At 51.6% G+C, this 18,829-nt stretch overlaps 7 protein-coding genes across 7 annotated transcripts; 3 read left to right on the top strand and 4 right to left on the bottom strand.

Annotated features, from left to right (window-relative positions):
* Positions 1-610: 610 nt before the first annotated feature.
* Positions 611-961, top strand: NEUTE1DRAFT_45500 (uncharacterized protein; the record flags this gene model as incomplete). Its single annotated transcript, XM_009853343.1, has 1 exon — positions 611-961. A coding segment is annotated over one exon (351 nt), but the record flags the coding sequence as incomplete, so codon positions are not given.
* Positions 962-2,469: 1,508 nt separating this feature from the next.
* Positions 2,470-6,636, bottom strand: NEUTE1DRAFT_130277 (uncharacterized protein; the record flags this gene model as incomplete). The annotated part of the gene is made up of 3 exons (XM_009853577.1): positions 2,470-3,031; positions 3,094-4,533; positions 4,592-6,636. The coding sequence occupies 3 exons, from the start codon at positions 6,634-6,636 to the stop codon at positions 2,545-2,547; spliced, it is 3,972 nt and encodes a 1,323-aa protein (XP_009851879.1).
* Positions 6,637-8,019: 1,383 nt separating this feature from the next.
* NEUTE1DRAFT_122829 (uncharacterized protein) lies at positions 8,020-8,612 on the bottom strand (the record flags this gene model as incomplete). The annotated part of the gene is made up of 2 exons (XM_009853576.1): positions 8,020-8,169; positions 8,256-8,612. The coding sequence occupies 2 exons, from the start codon at positions 8,610-8,612 to the stop codon at positions 8,020-8,022; spliced, it is 507 nt and encodes a 168-aa protein (XP_009851878.1).
* A 50-nt stretch (positions 8,613-8,662) lies between these two features.
* On the bottom strand, positions 8,663-9,913 carry NEUTE1DRAFT_83336 (uncharacterized protein; the record flags this gene model as incomplete). The annotated part of the gene is made up of 2 exons (XM_009853575.1): positions 8,663-9,815; positions 9,876-9,913. 2 exons carry the CDS (start codon positions 9,911-9,913, stop codon positions 8,663-8,665), a joined length of 1,191 nt encoding a protein of 396 aa, XP_009851877.1.
* Positions 9,914-10,379: 466 nt separating this feature from the next.
* On the top strand, positions 10,380-13,333 carry NEUTE1DRAFT_122827 (uncharacterized protein; the record flags this gene model as incomplete). Its single annotated transcript, XM_009853574.1, has 2 exons — positions 10,380-12,323; positions 12,388-13,333. The coding sequence occupies 2 exons, from the start codon at positions 10,467-10,469 to the stop codon at positions 13,165-13,167; spliced, it is 2,637 nt and encodes an 878-aa protein (XP_009851876.1).
* Positions 13,334-15,937: 2,604 nt separating this feature from the next.
* NEUTE1DRAFT_101534 (uncharacterized protein) lies at positions 15,938-16,517 on the bottom strand (the record flags this gene model as incomplete). Its single annotated transcript, XM_009853573.1, has 3 exons — positions 15,938-16,138; positions 16,282-16,371; positions 16,452-16,517. The coding sequence occupies 3 exons, from the start codon at positions 16,515-16,517 to the stop codon at positions 15,938-15,940; spliced, it is 357 nt and encodes a 118-aa protein (XP_009851875.1).
* A 167-nt stretch (positions 16,518-16,684) lies between these two features.
* NEUTE1DRAFT_101533 (uncharacterized protein) lies at positions 16,685-17,033 on the top strand (the record flags this gene model as incomplete). Its single annotated transcript, XM_009853572.1, has 2 exons — positions 16,685-16,752; positions 16,919-17,033. The coding sequence occupies 2 exons, from the start codon at positions 16,685-16,687 to the stop codon at positions 17,031-17,033; spliced, it is 183 nt and encodes a 60-aa protein (XP_009851874.1).
* Between the last annotated feature and the right edge of the window lie 1,796 nt (positions 17,034-18,829).

The raw sequence follows: 18,829 nt of genomic DNA, 5'->3' as shown, positions 1-18,829 counted from the left end.
GGGGGTGTGGATCGATCTCGAAGTAGTATAGGGGTCCAAGAACTCGGCTTGAACATAAAAGATGACAGCTGATCTGAAGACAAAACTCCGGTAGTAGAAGTATGGTGGTAGAATTGTGCTGTTGTTGTGTTTGTGATGAGAGATGTTGATCGCAAAATGTATGCAAGTTTCAAGACAACCGACCCAAATCTGGAAAAGTTAAAGTGGAACAACCCGCTGCAGTGATATTTTCATTCTTCGTCTCGGCTTCTTCCACTTCAGAGTTATGTCTTGTGATTCACTCCTTTCATCATTGATCCCTCTATCTTCCTTATTTTATTTTTGTTGGAAGTTATATTGTTCCTCTTCCCGTAGCGTCGAGTTCAACGCGCAGAAGCTTCGACCATGTGTTCCTCTCTAAATGCACGACATTCAAGCAAACTGCAAACAATGCCTGATTCGTGCATTCCCCTTCGCCTCAAATGCAATTTCACCAATTCCATCACCCCCCGACAATTACCCACCTTTCTTGCAACAAAAAAGCAAAGAACGTCGTTACCAACGAAAAAGAAACAACTGATCGGCGATACCCGTTCTGGTCATCCTGAAAGGGGGGGATGAAAAGAAAAAGAAAAAGGAAAAAAAGAGAACATACAACACCAGGGATTCGCTGGTCGTCACCGACCCAACTACTAGTCTGGCCCTCACTGGCTTATCTATGGGAGAGCGGACGGGATCCCGAGTTTTCCAGTGGGTATGGTCGTATGTGTTAGAAGTGCGTTGCACTTTGCTTTATGTATGTCACAAACCTTCATGCGCGCGCGACAGCTGGATGGATACACGTCGATTGATCGCCTCGGTGGTGGTGATGGTCGTGACTGACGCCGGACACTGGGTTTCGTCGTCGTCGTCAACATCAACTATCGACAACCCGAGGAGCTACAATCTTGATATAGACGAGACGAAAATGAGAATAACATAGAACAAGCTAGGCGTTAACTTTCAGAAATCTAGGTAGATGTCTTCAGGTTTCAGCGGAAAGTGCAACGTGCTGAAGAGATAGGGTTGAAGGGTGACACTTCCAATTCATTGCTTATGATGATGCGTCAAGCACTCCAAGATACTGTGAAACCCTGATAAATGTCTCAGAAATACACTCGGCCATATCGATAGAACGAGACGGCCAGTCTAGGCTGGTATCAAACCCATCCCCGTAGAACCTTCACCACAACGCGAAGTCAGCTGCCCTCGCACGAGAACAAGGGCGGGATTCTTCTCGACCATGATCATCCATCAAGGCCCAGCGCTTAGTTTATCACTAAGAAATCGAAAAAGACGACGGTGTATGGCGACCAAGTGGACCTCTTCTCGATTGGTAAGGGTATAAAGTCTACTGATGTTTCCCATGAAATGAAGATCATCTTGAACATCCTCAGCATTCATCCCAAACATCAACATAACCCAAGCCATCCAAGCAAAACGATCAACCATGTAAGCATCTTCATGACCAGCCCTGCCCTGCCCTTCCATCATCGAATTCCCCTTTCATCTTACAAGCCATCCGTGCTCGCTTGTCTAACCAACATCACCAACGCAGGTGCACAACAGAAGAAGTCCGCACCATCGTCGAGACCCTCGGCAAAATGCATGCTGTCACCATGTACTTGAAGAGAGACTGCACCTCGTACAGATGCCGGCGGTCGTCGTTCTATGATCCTGACATGAAGACGGACAAAAAAGGGTACGTTACTATTAGGTGGTTTAGTTGTACCCTAGAGGTACCTAGACAACAAGAGTCAAAGCTTATTTATGATGCGTGGCAGCCGTAGGTACGTGGTTGTCGATACATCACGCGTGATGGAAATGGAAGAGAGTGAAGGGTGGTGATTTGATTTGGTTTGGTCTGGTGGCGATGAAGAAGCCAAACTGACAGGGAAGTGCGAAGAAGGGGATCAAGGAATGGAGGATGAAGATGGAGTGAAGGAATAGGAAATACAGCCATAAATCGAGAAGGTCGTTGTTGAAAATATGGACATCAAGGTCATCTTTCTTCCGTTTCCATAATCCCACCGTTTCTCATCCTCGCTTCAACTTACGTGCACAAAAACAACATCTGAAGGCGAACTTGACACCAACCCCATTTCCCATTTCGAAATCTCCGAGAGTGAATTATCTACGATTAAAAACAAAGTAAACTAAAGTGTTCGCGAAAACTCGTAGTTGGTCTGGCCCGACCTCCCTTGGATCATGATGCTTAATCCCTCGCCCTTCTCTTCCCATCAGTCCTGTTGCTCTCAACCTCTTCCGAGACCAACTTTATTTCCTGGTGAGTGTCCTCGCTTAACTACCAGTTACGAAAAAAAACCTTCCCTACAAAAGAAAACTCGTTGTCTCCGTCAACTTCCATCTCTGCCCGGGTATCTTCCGTTCCTGCTCCCTCTCTTCCTTTCCTTGGTTCATAGGCCATGAGTAAAACGAGATCCGATCTAGTAATCCATATCTTCAAATTCACAAAAAGAATACCTTGGTAGGCAAGTCCCATTGTGATGATATGAGTGAAGAAGGCTAAGCCAGTCCCAACCACTTCAAAGCCTTGCTCTGCTCTCCCCCCATGTGCATTCCCGGAGAATGAAGGGAGCCTTTCCGTTGGTCATTCATCGATGTGGTCGTTCTCCTTGACATCGGGCGAGTGTACATGTTGTTCCCGCCGCCATTACCTGGGTCCGGCATATTTGGGTTCGGGGTCATGGGCCTGAAGGGCGCGGGATTGTTGTTCTTCCTCCTCTCTTTCAAGCCTTTGCTGGGTTTCCAAGCTTCTTCCGCCTCCAGCGCTGTCGCCAGTGCCCCTAGGCCTATGACTGACCCTGTCTCGGTACTGTTCCTACCAGTGATGGGCTTCTTGCTTCCTTTCTTGTGCTGCTGCTGCTGCTGCTGCTTCTTTCCCATGCTACCATGTTGTCTCTCGCCGCCGATCATTCTCTTCTCACTGTCCACGCTGCCACGACCACCAAGGACTTCGTCAGGCGGAAGGGGAAACTGCAATCCTTGCCCACTGTTTTTCGTTACACGTTAGCAAATGACCGTTCAATCTCAGGAAATGACAACAACACATACTTAGCGAACCTCTCCCCGAAGTTCTTCCTTCCCGCACCCAACAACGTCTCCAAATCTACCAACTCCCTATTCCCCACCACGGGGCTCCGATGTCCCATGGTAGCTCCGCCGCCGGTGGCAGCGCCGGAAGCAGCGACATGGGCCTCGATTTGTGATTTCAAAAACATGGGCATCAGTCGACGCTCTTCAGCGTCAATGTCAAAGAAGTCAAAGGGGTCTTCGTCGGATCCGACTTGGTCGTCATCATCGTCGTCATCTTCGGCTTCAGAATCTAGATTGTCGTCGTCGGTGTTGAAGTCGGTTCTGATCGAGAGGTGCGAGGAGGTGGATGCGCTAGACGACAAAGGGCCGGAGGAGAGGGAGAGGGGGGATTGGAGTCTCGTTGTGGTCAGCGGCGCTGCTGCGCCCGGTGTCGTGGAGGATGTGGTCACGATGGGCACGAGAGTTGGTGGTGGCTTTTGCTGTACTACACAGGTAGTAGCTGTGCCGATCTTGGTCCGCGGACTGATGGTGTGGGATCCGGAGGGCGATACTGGCGTCGGTTTGCTGCTGCCGCTGATGCTCGGGCGTTGGGAAGTCGCTCTGGTTATGGAATGGGGAGATTGTGGTAGGACGACACTAGGGCTTGCCACGGAAACTGTGCCGTGGCTTATGAGAGTGTTGCTTCGAGTCATCGACGTGCTGAAAGTCGACGAGCAGTGAGAGCAGGGAGGAGGGGAGATGGAGCGGGTCGGTAGGTGAATGGCTGCTGTGGGCATGTAGGCATGGACGTGCCCGTGGCCATGGTTCTGGCAATTGCTATGGACATAGGCGTGAGTGTGATTGTAGGTGTCCGCCGGAGAGACAGGAAGAAGAGGCGGAGGGGGAGTTGACATGGCTGCAAATGTTGATATAGCAACCGGTGATGGCTTGTGGCGTGGTGAGTGTTGTTGTGGTGGGAGTAGAGGTGCGATGCTGGGATTCGTCAGGTCGCTGCTCTTGGTGCTTAAGGACCTCGCTGTGATATGCTTTTCCTTCTGGACAGCATCGGTGGCTGGAGACGTTGGCACATCGTCACTCGTCTGGGGCTTGTAAAAGTCCGAGATCAAGGCCAAAGTGTCCCGGATAGCTTCAACACATTCAGAAACCTCGGCTACAGATGCCACAGACGATACTCGATAATCGGCCATCGAAAATATTGTTTTATCTGTCCCCTTGGAAATTCCAGCCACCTTCATGACTTGGCTCCCCATAAGCTTCTGCATGGCCAGCATGGTAGACAAGTGCTCAACGGGGTATTCGATGAGAAGAAAGCGAACGTTGTCGTTTCCGCGCAAGTAAGTGTCGACATGGGGAATGATGAGGCTTGCCAGTAGTGTGGGGTTGGAGAAGGGGTTCTCCTTGGACTGCTGGGTCAGCGGCTGGGAGGTAAAGGTCTGCATAGCGTTTCCAATCAAATATCTGTAGGCAATCGGGTCAGTTTCTCCTCACACCACACTTATCGTGGAATCAAGCTTACCGCAAACCCAATCGGCCGCTCCGCGACATTCCATCGCCATGGGAAGAAAACCCAAGCTGCTCAATTTTGGCCATAACTCCTTGTTTGAAGTTCTTTTTGACACCATCCTCGGCGCCAATCGCCAAGATGAGATCGACGTTCCTCTCCCCCTTTGGCTGATCCGTTTCGGCGCACATTAAAGGCTCCCAGAGACTGCGCAACTGTGGATCCGGGGAGTCAATGTCCGGAGACAGGTAGTCAATCTCCTCGATTGGGGTATGGACGTCAAGGACCGATCGAAGGGTGTTTTGAACCCACACGGCAGTCTTGTTGTGGGTAGAAATGTTATGGAACCTGCTTGCTGACGGTGTGACCGGAAAGGAGGCGGGAAAGACATAGCCAGGTGTGGTTGACTGCGGCCTGAGCTGTTCTTCGTACCGATAAGGGTCATACTCGGAAGCGGGATAAATGTTGTTTTCGCTGGGAGTCATGTCCTTCAGCTCTTCCTCAGGACGAGGACTTACGGCGATCGCATCAATATTGAGCGAATAGGTCGAGGTGGGAGGTGGGTGAATGGAGTCGGAGCCGTCTTTGTAGCGACCGGACACGAAGCCGAACTGGTCATCAGGTTTGCCGTTTGACAAGTGGATCACGTAATGCTCATTGAACGGTAGAAGGGGCTCAAAAGGTGCCGTTTCATCTGATGATGTTCGACCTTTGGTTCCGATGACACTGTCCTCATGGTCCAGCCCTTCGAGGGCCTTTGGCTTCTTCTCGAAATTTCGAAGCGAGACGTTGAGTCCTGGCGGTTTGGAAGATACCCTCGTGTGGCTTCCCACGTGGATTGCTTCTCGTGTTGCATCGCGTGTTGCATCGTGGGTTGCATCGTGGGTTGTAGGGGTGGCAGTTGAGTAATTAGATACGCTCGCTGTGCCGTTCCATTCTCGGTCTTTATCTTCGGTACCAAGACCTGATCCCAGCAACGTGGTCGCGGCGCCAATACCTGCGTCATCTGTCAACTTCCTTGCATGCCAGGGTTGAGCAAAAGCTTTGGACGCAACGGAATCCATCTGCGCATTGCCGACATAATCCACTTTGAGGTTGAATTTGACGTCTTTCAGGTTCTCGGGAAGCGGAAAAGATCTGGCTTTCTTAAGCTGTCCCTGAGTGTTGTGCGGAGGAGAAACTACCAAGGAAGATGTTTTGGTTGCAGGGTTCGACGGGAAGAGAAGTGGTGATGGGAGCAACTGGAATACGTCTGTGTTTGCGGCCGTTGACATGTCCAAACCGACTTCCCTCTCACGGATCACCATGTCGCGAGCGGCAGCCATAAATCCAACGGCGGACATGCTCAAGCTTCGTGGCCTCATTAATTCGAAGTCCACGCCGAGGCCAGCATCATGTTTCGGCGGCTGAAGGTTTTCTGTTTCCCTATCGAGCGCATCAGCAGCCCGCATGGCTTTTGTGATTGGATCTTCCATGTCGTCGTCGTCCTCCTCTCTTCCATTGGTTGTGGTACCCTTGTTTGCCCAAACACTCTTATTGGCATCGGGGTTCCCGACCCACGTGTCACTCGATATCGGGTCGATGATCGAGTCAACATGAAATCCATCGTCTTCAAGGCTCTTGAGACCCTGGCTCATAAGTCGGTCAAAGATGGCTGCCGCCTTTTCCAGATTGCCTGCCGTGTAAGCCTTTCCAATAGCATCCAGACACATGAGCTTAGCACCGCATGTCCCCCCTTGTAGGAAAACGGCCCGCTTTCTTTCTGCCGTGGAGTGTTGAAGGAACTCCATAGCCACCGAATGCCTTCGCTTGGCTGCGTTGTGAATGGTCGATATGATTTTTCGAGGATCGGATTTGTGACGTGACTGTTCTTGGTCGTGTGATATCGGAGATGTTGGTATATAATGCTCGATTTTTGGGAGGACAATGATCTGGGGTGAAGCAGGGAGTAGGTATAGCTGCGTAGCGACAACCTCTTCTGGACCTTCCAGTGCTATAACACTGCCGCTTTGTCGTTCCCTGGACAGAGAGGGTGCTGTTGGTGAGTTGTGGCCGGCCATATTAGATGCGAAGAAAATAGATGATTTTTTAATTGATTATGAAACAACACGGGGCGTGTGACCCGGCGGTATGGGTTGCGTCTGTGGATCGGTCCAGTCAGAGATTATCCCGTTACTACACTTGACTCGAGTGTGCAACTGGAAGTTGGTTTGTGTTTTTAGAGAAGGTCCGAGACGAAACACGGTAGTGATGGGCGTACAGCAGGTCGGCTGGCTTTAGCTTTGTTTTGTTGAACAGCAAGACATATATACAGCGAGCTTTTCTGGTAATGGCGTTTTGCTTTTCGGTTCCCAAGTTCCGGTGGGTGAACGTTCGCGGTGGCTTGGTGAGAAGTAAACGAAAAGAGTGAGACCGTTGGGTTGCATCAACAATTGGCGTGGACAAATGGGATGAGAGAGTAGAGAAAGTGTGGCTTGCATGGACTTTCACGGACACGGCAGAGACTTATGAAGCCAGATTGGAGTAGCCCACCAGAGACATGGTGTTCGAGGAAGGGAACTTGGACGAGTAAAAAGGGAAATGCAGAAGCCGGAAAGAGGCAGGCTTCATTCGAAGTGGAAGATTTTCGATTCACAACCCCTTGCAGCACTGACCGGAGAGGCATCACCGCTTGCCGGAGGGAAGGAGGACCTCTTCGGGTGTCCCCATGGATGGCGGCATGATAAACCCAGATCATCAAGATCATGATACTAGCAGATCCGGGGGATGCTCACGATTTTCGAGGGTGGAACCTGCATCTTGATGATTACCCTTTATATTAGGTGGTCCCAGGGTCCAAGACAAGGATGAACCACAGTTCCTTTGTGCCAACTATGGTTGTTGATGAATGCCACGTTGGCTTCAGGGAATTGTGGAGGATTGGGTGGTCCGTATCTTGTTGGTCTTTTTGTCGAGTTGATCGACGTTGGGTGATCTCTCGGTAGACGGTACAAGGTGAAAAGGGACAAAAAAAGAAAACTGACACAAAGTCAACAACAACATGGTCATCAAGGATCCAAACTGGGGCGGAGTGTAGCTCCGTGATCCGCAGCTCTGTCAGTGGCCAGATCGCAGCAAGGCTCGCTAGTAAGCAGGGGGATGCTTCAAGCTGCAGGTACCCCGTACTGTGTTCGAATGATCGGCCTGTCTGGGCTGACTGACGGGGAATTAGCGAAGCGAGGGAGCTTCTATGCCAAGTCCAACCGTCTGCTCTCAGAAGCTTTCCTCTTGTTGGTGATGCTTTTCACTGTGCCATATGCCTTTCTGCTTACTACTCTCATCTCACTGGCCAATAAACGTGACCAAGTCCCCGAATTCGCAAGTTAAAAAAAAAAAATGCAACTCGCTGCTCTTTCTCGCTTACTATCAGTTGCATTGTCCACTCTTATGTTCATGGGTTCACTTTACAAGGGTCCGGTGTGTGGGTGGGTATGTCTTGTTGTTGGTTGCACCAGGTAGCTGGGCTTCTCCCTCCGATGGTTCAAGTGACTCCTTTTCCACGTTTTCTCACCTCCTCCTACGCGTGTAAACGTGGCAATATCCGATGTTTCTCCCTCGTGGCGGTCGGCCGCATAGATGTGTGCTTCCCTGCAGCCAGACAGGAGTTTGAAGCTTGTTGAAAGTGCCAGAGACCGGTGACAACCAAGCAATGGAGGAGAAAGCGGCTATCATAGGTCCAAGGCTGCCCTGTTCGTTTCGAAACTTCTGGATGCCGTGCGGCGCAAACGAGAGCCTGTTCATGTTCCTTGGAACCAACCACAGCCCCAGCCAGGGCGCGCATCCGTGAAGCTGAACGGGTGACCGCATATGGCTGCCACAAATTGATGGACTCACGGAGTGCGAAAGGGGTCCTTGGAGGTCTGGTTCTGACAACCACTGACGCAGTGTACCCGTTCACGAGAAAGAATATCTCGCTGATGCAGACAGGAGCGCAACCGACTCGGCCAAGGGTCAGGCATCGAGATACGGGTAAGCGTCGAAACGGCTGCCTTATCATTTTTCCTGCAGAAGCCCACGATGGGATGATGCATAGGTTATGGTCCACTTTTAATCGTCATCCTCCATCAGGGCGGCAAGCTCGGCCTCTTCATCGGCCGTCAATAGCCCTTCACCATCGGGTTTCTCCTCCTCTGCAGGCTTGATAGGCTTCTTTTGCTCCTCGACGGTAGCATCTAGACTAGCCTTGTCCAAGGGCCACGTCCGGATGGTACCATCAATGCTCACACTGCAAACGCGCTCGCTTGATCCAGCGGAGCCCCTGAGAATGACCAGCTCGGTCACTTCGTCATAGTGACCCTCCAGGGAGCAGTAAAGTTTGCCTGAAGTCCGGTCCCAGACCTTGAGGTCTTCATCGCGTCCGGCCGTGATGACCCATTGATCTGTGACCGCCACAGCACGGACATGGTCGCCGTGCTCGAAAGTGTCGTCAGCAGTGAAGCCCTTGATTCTGGACAGACATTTGGCGGATCCGTCACCGCTCGCAGACCACAAGTCGGCCTCATCGCCGTCGTGATCGATGACCAGCTTATAGACGGTCGTCTCGTGCTCAAGAATGGTATGTCGCTCTGCTGCCGGGGTAGCAGGGTCAGGCTCCGCAAACTGCTCCCACCCATCTAAGCGAATCTTCCAACGGCGGATGTGCGGGTCGCTGCTGGCGCTGATGATGCACAACTCATCCGGTGACGAGGAAGCAGGGTCGACGACTAGATCCTGGATGCTGAGCATGTTCACCACGCTGTCCTGTAGCACATGAAGCTTGGAGCCGGTGGCAATGTCCCAAACAATGATCTTCTTGTCAGCACCACCACTGACCAGAACATCCTTTCCGCCCAGCTTTGCGCAAACGATGGCTTTGACGAAGTCCGAGTGACCAGCATATTTGCGGCCCGGAGCTTTGGTATCAATGTCCCAGGACCAGATGTTTTTGTCCCAGGCACCGGCAAAGACGGTCTTGTTGCCGGGGCCACCCACAGCTACACAACTGACGGGTGTCGTGGGACCGCGGTAGACTGTCCTTGTGTCTCCCTCACCATCGACCTGGACTCTTCGGACTGATCCGGCAGACTCGGCTACGAAGATGGCCGAAGAGGGAGCAAGGGGGTCAACAACGGCTCCAAGGATCTTGGACTTGAGCTTGATGGGGTTGCCATAGGTGTTACTGGTCTTGGCTTCCCTCCTCTCTCTCTTTGCGATCTCCGCACTCCAAGATGTTAGGCTCTAGTTCATCTTGTTTACGTTGAGGGAAACCCTGGTAACTTACTCGGTCTCGAAGAAGTGGCGTGGGTCTGAGGACTGCATTTTGATGCTTGAGGATGTCTAATATTGACTTCTTCTGTTCGGCTCTGGTGGAGGAGTTGGGTGACTCGTTTCTACTGTGCCCTCTTCTTGAATATAACAATTTCCTCTGATTTGTAAGTGACCGCCTAATGACGGGAGTGGAAATGGTGTTCCAGATGATTCTCGGTCAACAGGCACCTCAGGCAAATAGAGCGATGAGTAGTGTTAGCGGTCTGTTAAGAGACCTGGCTACAGGAAGTGCGATTCTTAACAGTTAAGCCCTACGGCCGCGGGAGGAGCTACCCCTATCCAAGCATTTGGCGGGGAAGTTCAGCGCCCAAGTGGAATGAGTGGGTCCTACTCGCTGCCGTGGGGATGACATGGTGGGGCACGATAAGATGATAGCGCGTGCTGTAAATTGAAAACGCGCTCGACGCGTCTTTCCATCTTGTAACTTACACGCCGTTTAAGACTTTACCCTTCCTCTTTTCTCTCCCCTCTTTCTTCTTTGCGACTGAAGAACCTGGAAGGGAATGAATGGTCCCAGGGTAAAGAGACTCAATCATATCCAAACATGACCACACTCATCGCATCTCGACCACGGTCACGACCAGCTCATCCCCCGGGAGCAACATACTGCGCCTACACCCCCGATGGCACCAGACTGGTGACGGTCGGGTCCAACAACACCACCAGACTTTACAAGACGGGCTATGAAGGCGAACCCACGAATATCGACGACTGTCAGGAACAGAACCTTGCCCTTGCCACCAGCGACAACTACTTTGTGGCCGGCTCCGAGGACGGTACCGTCAGCTTGTACTCGCTCGACACCAATGCCTTCGATCGTTTTCTTCTACGAACCTCTCTACCAGTCCGCGATGTCGCCATATCTCCAGATCACCAGTGGTGCGCTGTTGCCAGCGACGAGCTGACAGTGAGGCTGGTTGGGGTCCACGACAATACCCAGCTACGTACCCTCAAAGAACACGGAAAGCCGACAAAACACTTGACCTTCGATCCCAAGGGCAGCTTGCTCGCGCTATCATGTACCGACGGCGTCATATACATCTACTCTCTGACTGCCGAACACCCAGAGCTGATTCGAAAGGTGGATGGTGTCATTGGCAGGCTGGAGACAGAGTCCGAAGCCTCGTCAAGGGCGGTCTGGCACCCCGACGGTCGCGCCTTTGCCGTACCGACTCCTACACGAGACATTCAGGTTATTTCCAAGAACGACTGGGAAAAGCAGCGGGTCTTCAAGAACGGTCACGATGGAGATATCACGGCCCTGTCTTGGTCGCCCAACGGTGCTCTGCTCGCCTCGGCTGGCAAGGACAAGAAGCTCCTGATCTGGTCAACGAAAGACCAGAGTGTCATTGCAAGATACGAATATCCCAATGTCACGGATATCTGCTGGCATCCCACGAAAAACCTTGCCTCGTTCACAACCTCCGACGGAGAGCTTTACATCAGCCCCGACTTCGTCCCAGAGCAGTTCGCCTCTCTTCTCAGGCTACCCAAGCAGCCCGCCCCCTTTATCCACGACCCTCTCACCGAACTATCCAACAACACCCGCCGCTTAGAAGTCAGTGGTCCTAAGCCCGACGCTCGCCCACGCAGAGACTCCGTGGACGCCGACCTCGATGACCTCCTGGACGAAAACTACGGCGACGACGACGATTTCGTGGTGGACGATGACGGCGCAGGATACACCCTCAACGCGGGCCGCAAACGCCCAGCCGAAGACGATGCTATCTACGAGAGTCACACTGCCAAGCGTGGCAACTTTGTCCAACCGCAACACCATCCCTCCTTCCAACCTGGATCGACGCCATGGCGCGGCAACCGGAAATATCTCTGCTTGAACCTGATCGGCTTTGTCTGGACCGTTGACCAAGACTCCCATAACACCGTAACCGTCGAGTTCTACGACCACGAGTTCCACAGAGACTTCCACTTTACCGATACCTTCCTCTACGACAAGGCCTGCCTGAACGACAAGGGCAGCCTTTTCTCGTGCCCACCAAAAGAGGATGGCTCCCCAGCTGTGGTCTTTTACCGCCCCCATGAGACCTGGACGCAAAGAAATGATTGGCGCATACAGCTGCCCAAGGGTGAGGCGGTGCTGGCCATGTCGCTGAGTGATTCATATATTACCGTGACAACGACGGGCAACTATGTGAGGATATACACCCTTTTCGGTATTCCCGTGAGGGTGTACAGACCCAAGAGCACACCGATCGTTACGTGCGCTAGTTGGAGGGACTACGTCCTGACTATGGGCAACGGGCCTGTGGGTGCGGATGGTATGTCGCGCTTGCTGTATACCATTGAGAACATCAAGCGGGATGAAGTTTGTCAGAACGAAGACACCGTCGCCCTCCCTGAAGGCGCGACAGTAAAGAGCGTCTTCTTTTCTGACAATGGCGTACGTCTTCGTCCCTCTCTCCCTCTTTCCTTGTATCTTATCCATCCACTAACATTCGGTCCAGGACCCCTGCATTTACGACTCAACCGGCACCCTCCTCACGCTCCTTCACTGGCGCCGTCCCTCCCGGGCCGTATGGGTGCCCCTCCTCGACACCCGTCTCCTCCCGCGTCTCGCCTCCGGCCGCAAAAAAGAATCCTACTTCCCCATCGCTGTCGCCGACAACAAATTCCACTGTATCATCCTCAAGGGTGGCGACCAATACCCCTATTTCCCTCGCCCTTTGCTTTCCGAATTCGAATTTGCCGTACCCCTCACCTCTGCGAAGCCCAAGAAGCAATCCAAGAAGAAAAAGACGCGCAGCGGTGACGATCTAATGGATGTTGATGGAGAAGACGAGGAGGACAACGATTCCACTGCATCAGAAGCCGACGACTCCGACTCCGAAAACAACGCCGATCCCCTAACAACCAAGGAATCCCTCCCCTTAACCCAATCCTTCCTTCTCTCCTCTCTGCGCGCCGCGCAGCTCTCGGACATGCTCGAAAGCTCCCGGTCCACGGCCTCGCAGCGCGCTGCGTTGGCCAGACTGGAGCTTGATATCGACAAGACTCTGCTGCAGCTGCTGGCGATTGAGTGCCGCGAGGGTGAGGACAGGGGGATGAGGGCGCTGGAGGTGGTGAAACTTATGAAGGACAGGACGGGACGGATGATCGAAGCAGCGGGTAAGGTGGCTGAAAGATACGGAAGGAGGATATTGGGGGAGAAGATTAGAGAGGTGGGTGAGAGGAGGGTGGCCGGGGAGGACGAGAGTGAAGGGGGGGAGGAGGATCCTTTTGCTTAGAGGGTTATGTGGAAGTATTTTGAGCGGGCATGAAGTGTGAGCACTCTTTTTATTGGTGTTGTTAAAGCCATGGCTTTGCTTTTTTTCCTACATGTGCATCAAATATTACGCTTGGAGGTGGTGTTTGGAAGAAGTTCCACTTGCAGATTCATGTATTGCTTCAGGGTCCAACAGAGACGGGAGAAATATCATACCGCTCTTATATCTTACTTATTTGCTATCATTCATTGTAATGGAACGTACCACTTACTGCTACCACTCAGTTCACAATTTACCAACGACACTGCTGGTGATGTTTGTATGTACTGCTCATATCCGCACCCGTTCATCAATCAGAATCCATCCCAATGTACACCACTAGGTACCACTTCTAAGTGATGTCAACAAAACAACCGAAAATCAGCAAGCGAAAGTGTGATGAAGAACTGAAGGGTGTATGTGTCTGGGAATGACATATGTACGTACCTACCGAAGGCAGAGCAGGCATTACAAGTTCGCAGACAGTTATCCCTTTCACTAGGTGGTGTCCTAGTCACAGCTAGGAGCATTCGTCACAGAAAGAAAGAAAGAAAAGCAAAGCAAAGCAAAGCATTAACCGGAACCGCCCTAGGTGGACTACACTACACTACACTACACTATGTACACTACTCGCCTTACCTTTACCTTACAAGAGGGGAACTAGGTACATACTCGTCTCAACCTTGAACCTGGACCAGAGATCGGCGACATGGACCACGGTTTGGGGGTTAAGGCTCTAGTGTAGTGTAGCTGCTTGTGTGCTTGCTTGTAATATTAGATCACGGGGTTCATTGATGGACCGTTCCGCGCCCGTCCGTCTGACGGGGAGACCAGGCGGCATCCAGCATCAAATCTGTCTCTCCGTCGCTCGCTCGCTCTGTGATGATGATGGATGATGATCCACACAGAAGCGAGGTCTTGGGACCTGGAGACCTAACGGGTGTTGCTTGCTACCCTATTTCTAGGTAGAGGTTAGTGTACATACAGATATGTAGTGTACAAGATCAGGTAAGGTGCCGCGGCAGGTTCCGCATACATAGAGGTACCGAGGCCTGTATGTACTGTACATATCCTGCCAGGTACAACACAACACCCTACGTCTAGCTATGTATAAAGATGCGTGCACGGCGTGGTACATACTGCATATTGTGCGTATGCTCGATGTAGGTAGGATGTATGTAAGTGTGTCTACTATGTATGTAGAGGCACGGGGTAGGTAAAGTCCGAGCTAACATGGAGCTTGAAGTATGTAGGTAGGTACTGCGTACATAGGGTAGTATAGTTATTTAGGGCAGTGATTGATCGACGACGGGACGACGGGATATGCATTGACCATTCAGGGGTAGGTAAGCTGTAGTGTATCGATTAAAGTGTACTTGGGCTTGTACCATAGTAGAATAGGTGGTGGGCATGGGATCACCTAGGCGGTAGGGATCCAGGAACACAGCTGAGGTCTGGGGTCCGAATGTCCCGGAGCGATAGATATATCACCAGACATTAATCATGCGTATCGTACGTAAACATCAACGCCTGTCTGGTTTGTGATGTGAGATGGGCAGGTGATTATGCGGTTCGAGTGTCTTGGAGTGCTACTAGGTCGTATCTTTATAGCATCTTCATCTCTTCAGGCCATGGTGTGTCTTGCTTGAAACAAGCTCAAGGAAGTGTTGAAATTGAATAATGGTAGAGGCGCTGCTGCTTCTTACCCGAGGTTTCTCGTAAAGCGACTGGACCCCAGGTCCTGTGAGAGAGATGCGGTAGATGCAGATATGCATCTGTCAGGTACGGGGAGGCCAAGAACCGACAGACATGACATATGGAAGTAAACAAGATCGAACAACACCCCCCCACACACAACCTCGAATGACTCGAATGAACAGGAACTGACGGGTAGAGTTTCCCAGCGAGTTACTCCGTGGATGAATTCCCGGAGATTTGGTGAGGTTTCTCCAAGAATGATCGTTAGGACTTTCGCCCGGGTAGGTATAAACCGCGCATAGGTAGTGGCGCGAGAGAGCGACTATTTGGCCCCAAGTGACCGTAGCTCGACCCGGCGTACCTCTAGGTACGTGGAGGTACAGTCGAACCCCCCTGAAGCTGCATCCTCCAGATACTGCATATACGCCAGTTAGAGCATAAGAATCGGCAGTCTGAATTAATTCCCAGCTACAACTGCATAACTGCATACTGCATACGAATCTCGGACAGTTTTTGGTGCGTATGCACTTACAGACTTGGTCTTGAGCGGGACAATCTATAGTATAAGGTCGGATTTTAGTGTCTCGGCCAGTGGTTGGCTGCCTGTTTAGGCCTAGCTCAAATCTAGAAACTGCATAGATGCTACTTAGTGCATAGAAATCCCAGGTCTGAATTACATGCAGTTTCAGGGGGTTCGACTGTAGTATGTAATAAATGACCCTGATTGATCGACTTATAGCAGCCCCTGCTATTAATTCAAATCCGGATTTGGACTGGGGTTTCAGAGATTGGCAGGGCTGATTAGTGCTGTCAAGGAGGGGGGGTAAGTATGTACACTAGCTCTGGGGAGCTCCCAGCGGGCATCCTGTCGTCCGAAACGGGAGCCAATTTCTATCCGCTTGGCGATGATGAAGTACGTGGTTCAGGGTGTGGGAGGGGTCGGTGCAAGCTGAAGTGAAGAATGAAGACAAGATGAGAAGATCGAATCTGAAGATGGACGGGTTGGGAAACTGAAAGCCAGCAGTTTCAGGTCGCTTACAGTAGGGTGTGGTATTTAATTGTTAGTGCAATGCGTGCCTTCCTCTTGCGGGCGACGGGAAGAGGAACAAGTGACCAAAACGAGGGGTGGATCGACATCGGCGACATAAGAGGATCGGAATCCAATATCGGCCTCTTCCATTTCTGGTGCTATGTTCGACTTGTCCAACCACCGAAGCTGAACTAAAGCCTTTTCCATTTCATCATCATCATCATTCTCTCTGCCTCTCTCAGTGGAAAAAAAAAGCCCAAAAAGCATGACGACCCCCACGACCTCCCCTATGAAGATCGCATATAATAGTACACAGTATATGCCACCTGAAACTGAGTCAGCGGAAGTTTGCTTGCCTATGGATGGACCCCATAATGTTGTTTGGGATCGTTAGCATGATTCCGACTCCATGCAGCCGCCGCGGAAACCGGTTCAACCTGCCGTTTTCCTATCTCCATCTGCCCCCCTCTGGCGAAATGTTCAGAAAATTTCCGAGCACACCTACTATTCAATGCCTCGCGGTACGGTGGTGATTCACCACATCTCTCTCTCCGTACTCCACGGGGCGCTGAAATGAACTGTCAGGAGATGCCCTCAAGACCATTCTGGTGTAACTTTGTGAAGTCTCGAATCTTGCGCGGACGGGGTTTCTCCGGTGAAAAGAAAGAGAACAGCAACTCTGTCCGGATGATGGTAACCAAATGGGTGTCGGGATGTTTCCAAATGGAGGTCAGGGTCATTCACGGTGGTCATGATAATCATCCATCGGAAATGGCTGCCACGAGCCAAGACTGGCCAAGCGCGTGTCCCTATCCGATCCGCTGCCCTACGCAAATGAGGTGCATGAAGAGGGAGCGTGGGAGGGCACGCAGGGCCGTTTGGGTTCCCTCCTCCATCGCGCCGATAGGTTTGTGAGAATCGCGGTTACATACGACAGGAACAAGAACTCTGGAACAAGTGCTGCAACTGAACTGGTTATGGAAGCTATGGTGATACTCAATGCAGTGTCCTGCGCGCATCATTCAGCATTCTTTTTGGTCGTGGTTCCATTCTTCCTCCCCAGGGACATTCATTCCTTTTCCAACCTGAACCAAAACAAATGTTACTGGAACGTGATTGAAGAGAGGTTCCAGATGTTTTGAGCTTCTTTTTTCGATCCTTTTTGCGTGCGTGGAAGGGATGGCTTACCTCTAGAAGGATGGGTTTTGTTTGTGCCATTTATGTACACATTGTACCTCGAATCTGGCCCACGATTTCCTCGAGTGCTGATCAACATGTTCATCAGGGCCGTTTGATCTGGAATCTCCCCCTCGGCCGTGTGGTCTTCGTTGTCTCTCTCGTTTATGGGTTTAGGCTGCGATTGGCCGTGTTTCAACGCCTCTTCCATTTCCATTTCTCTATGCATGCGAGCCGTGCTCCGAGTTCCTGACTGATTGACCTTGCCTCTTGCCTTTTCCCTCCCGTCTTCACCTCGGAATCAGGGCTTCAGAGGGGGGGGCTCAGAGGGGGGGTTCTATTGCCAATTTGCATGTTCCTGATACCGAGTGTATGGAGGGAATTGGACTTATAGGACTGCGGGTAGGATAGCTGCTTATTCTAGTAGCTGCATACTTGCCAGCGGCGTGACCATGTCTGGAAATTGTTGTTGTAAAAGGAAGACTTCCTGAGCCAGGTACCTGTTCAGAGTCAACATCGTCTGCGGAGCTTCAGAGACACGCTGCAGGGGGGAGACGGCAACTGTGAAGTTCAGTTAGGTATAGTACCTGAGCGTTGGGCGGCGCATTGATCTGTGCTGTGCTCTTGTGGAAAGTACAGGCGAGGTACTGTCCTAACTGCATGGCACACAGAAGTGTGTCTCAATTATTAGTGAAGCACTTCGAAGCTATTCATTCTTTCCGTCACTCACTCGACAGCTGTTCCAGGCTGTAAGGACTCGAACTGGCAAGGGCGCTGCACAAAGACGATTTCCACTCAAAGAAGAAGGCGTCTTGGGTTCTTCTGCTGCACATTCCATCTTATGCACATGTTGAATGCAGCCTCAAACTGAAGTACTTATGCAAACGTGCCTGTAAGGGCGCAGATAGGCTTGGTGGATGCTTGTTTGATTTTCCATGCAACAGCGGCCAGTGCTTCCATTTGGAGTCTATTGCCTCCGTTCAGCATCCATCGAATCCCGGAGGAACAGCAGCCCCTGGATTACATGCGAACCCTCTCCCCATATAACCTTCATGTCCATTGGCCTTCTCAACGTCATCGTTGTCCAAGACTCTTTTAGGTTGGTCGACCAAGTCAACAATCCTTCGTGGGTACATCTGCTTGTACACGTTCCTACGACTTTGTGGTCTCTTGCCCGAGATAGCCTGGTAGCCTCTCCATACCTAGCCTAGCTAGGTACATACATACCTATCCACAAGGGGGTTTGATGACTTGGCGGAGTTAGTCCAGAGGAGTTCCGTCGACAAGGAGCCGTCGTGGTCAGGCCCGGGTCTCCCTTGTGGTGCTTGGCCTAGGAAGTCGTTCCCCCAGATTGACCACCGACCAAGCTTCCGCTGTTGAACCAATCAATCGGCTGCTTTGGCCCTCCCACGGCTCTCTATGGTCCTCCACCAGCTTGCCCACTTCCTGGACATCGATTCGTAGATTCGACACAATTGTTCCCGCCCCCGTTTCGAGGTCGACCACCGGTTCCTTTTAGCCCCCGAGTCGACTCCGTTCTCCGTCCTTGTCGCGCCACCGACCGGCAGCAGAGGAGCGAGCGCTCGAGGAAGAAAAAAAAAAAAACAAATGTCTTTTCGCTCCACTCTCCCGACAACTCACTAGCCCCCGACCGTGCTGCCGACCCATCAAACCAGCAAGGACTAGAAGTCCACTTTCTTCCACCAGGTTTCTAATCCGAGCCGACCATCTCCCGTTACC

Source organism: Neurospora tetrasperma, assembly GCF_000213175.1.
Source record: "Neurospora tetrasperma FGSC 2508 unplaced genomic scaffold NEUTE1scaffold_4, whole genome shotgun sequence".
Lineage (NCBI taxonomy): Eukaryota > Fungi > Ascomycota > Sordariomycetes > Sordariales > Sordariaceae > Neurospora > Neurospora tetrasperma.
Note: the sequence above shows the minus strand (reverse complement) of the source record. Positions and strands in the feature narration are given on the sequence as shown.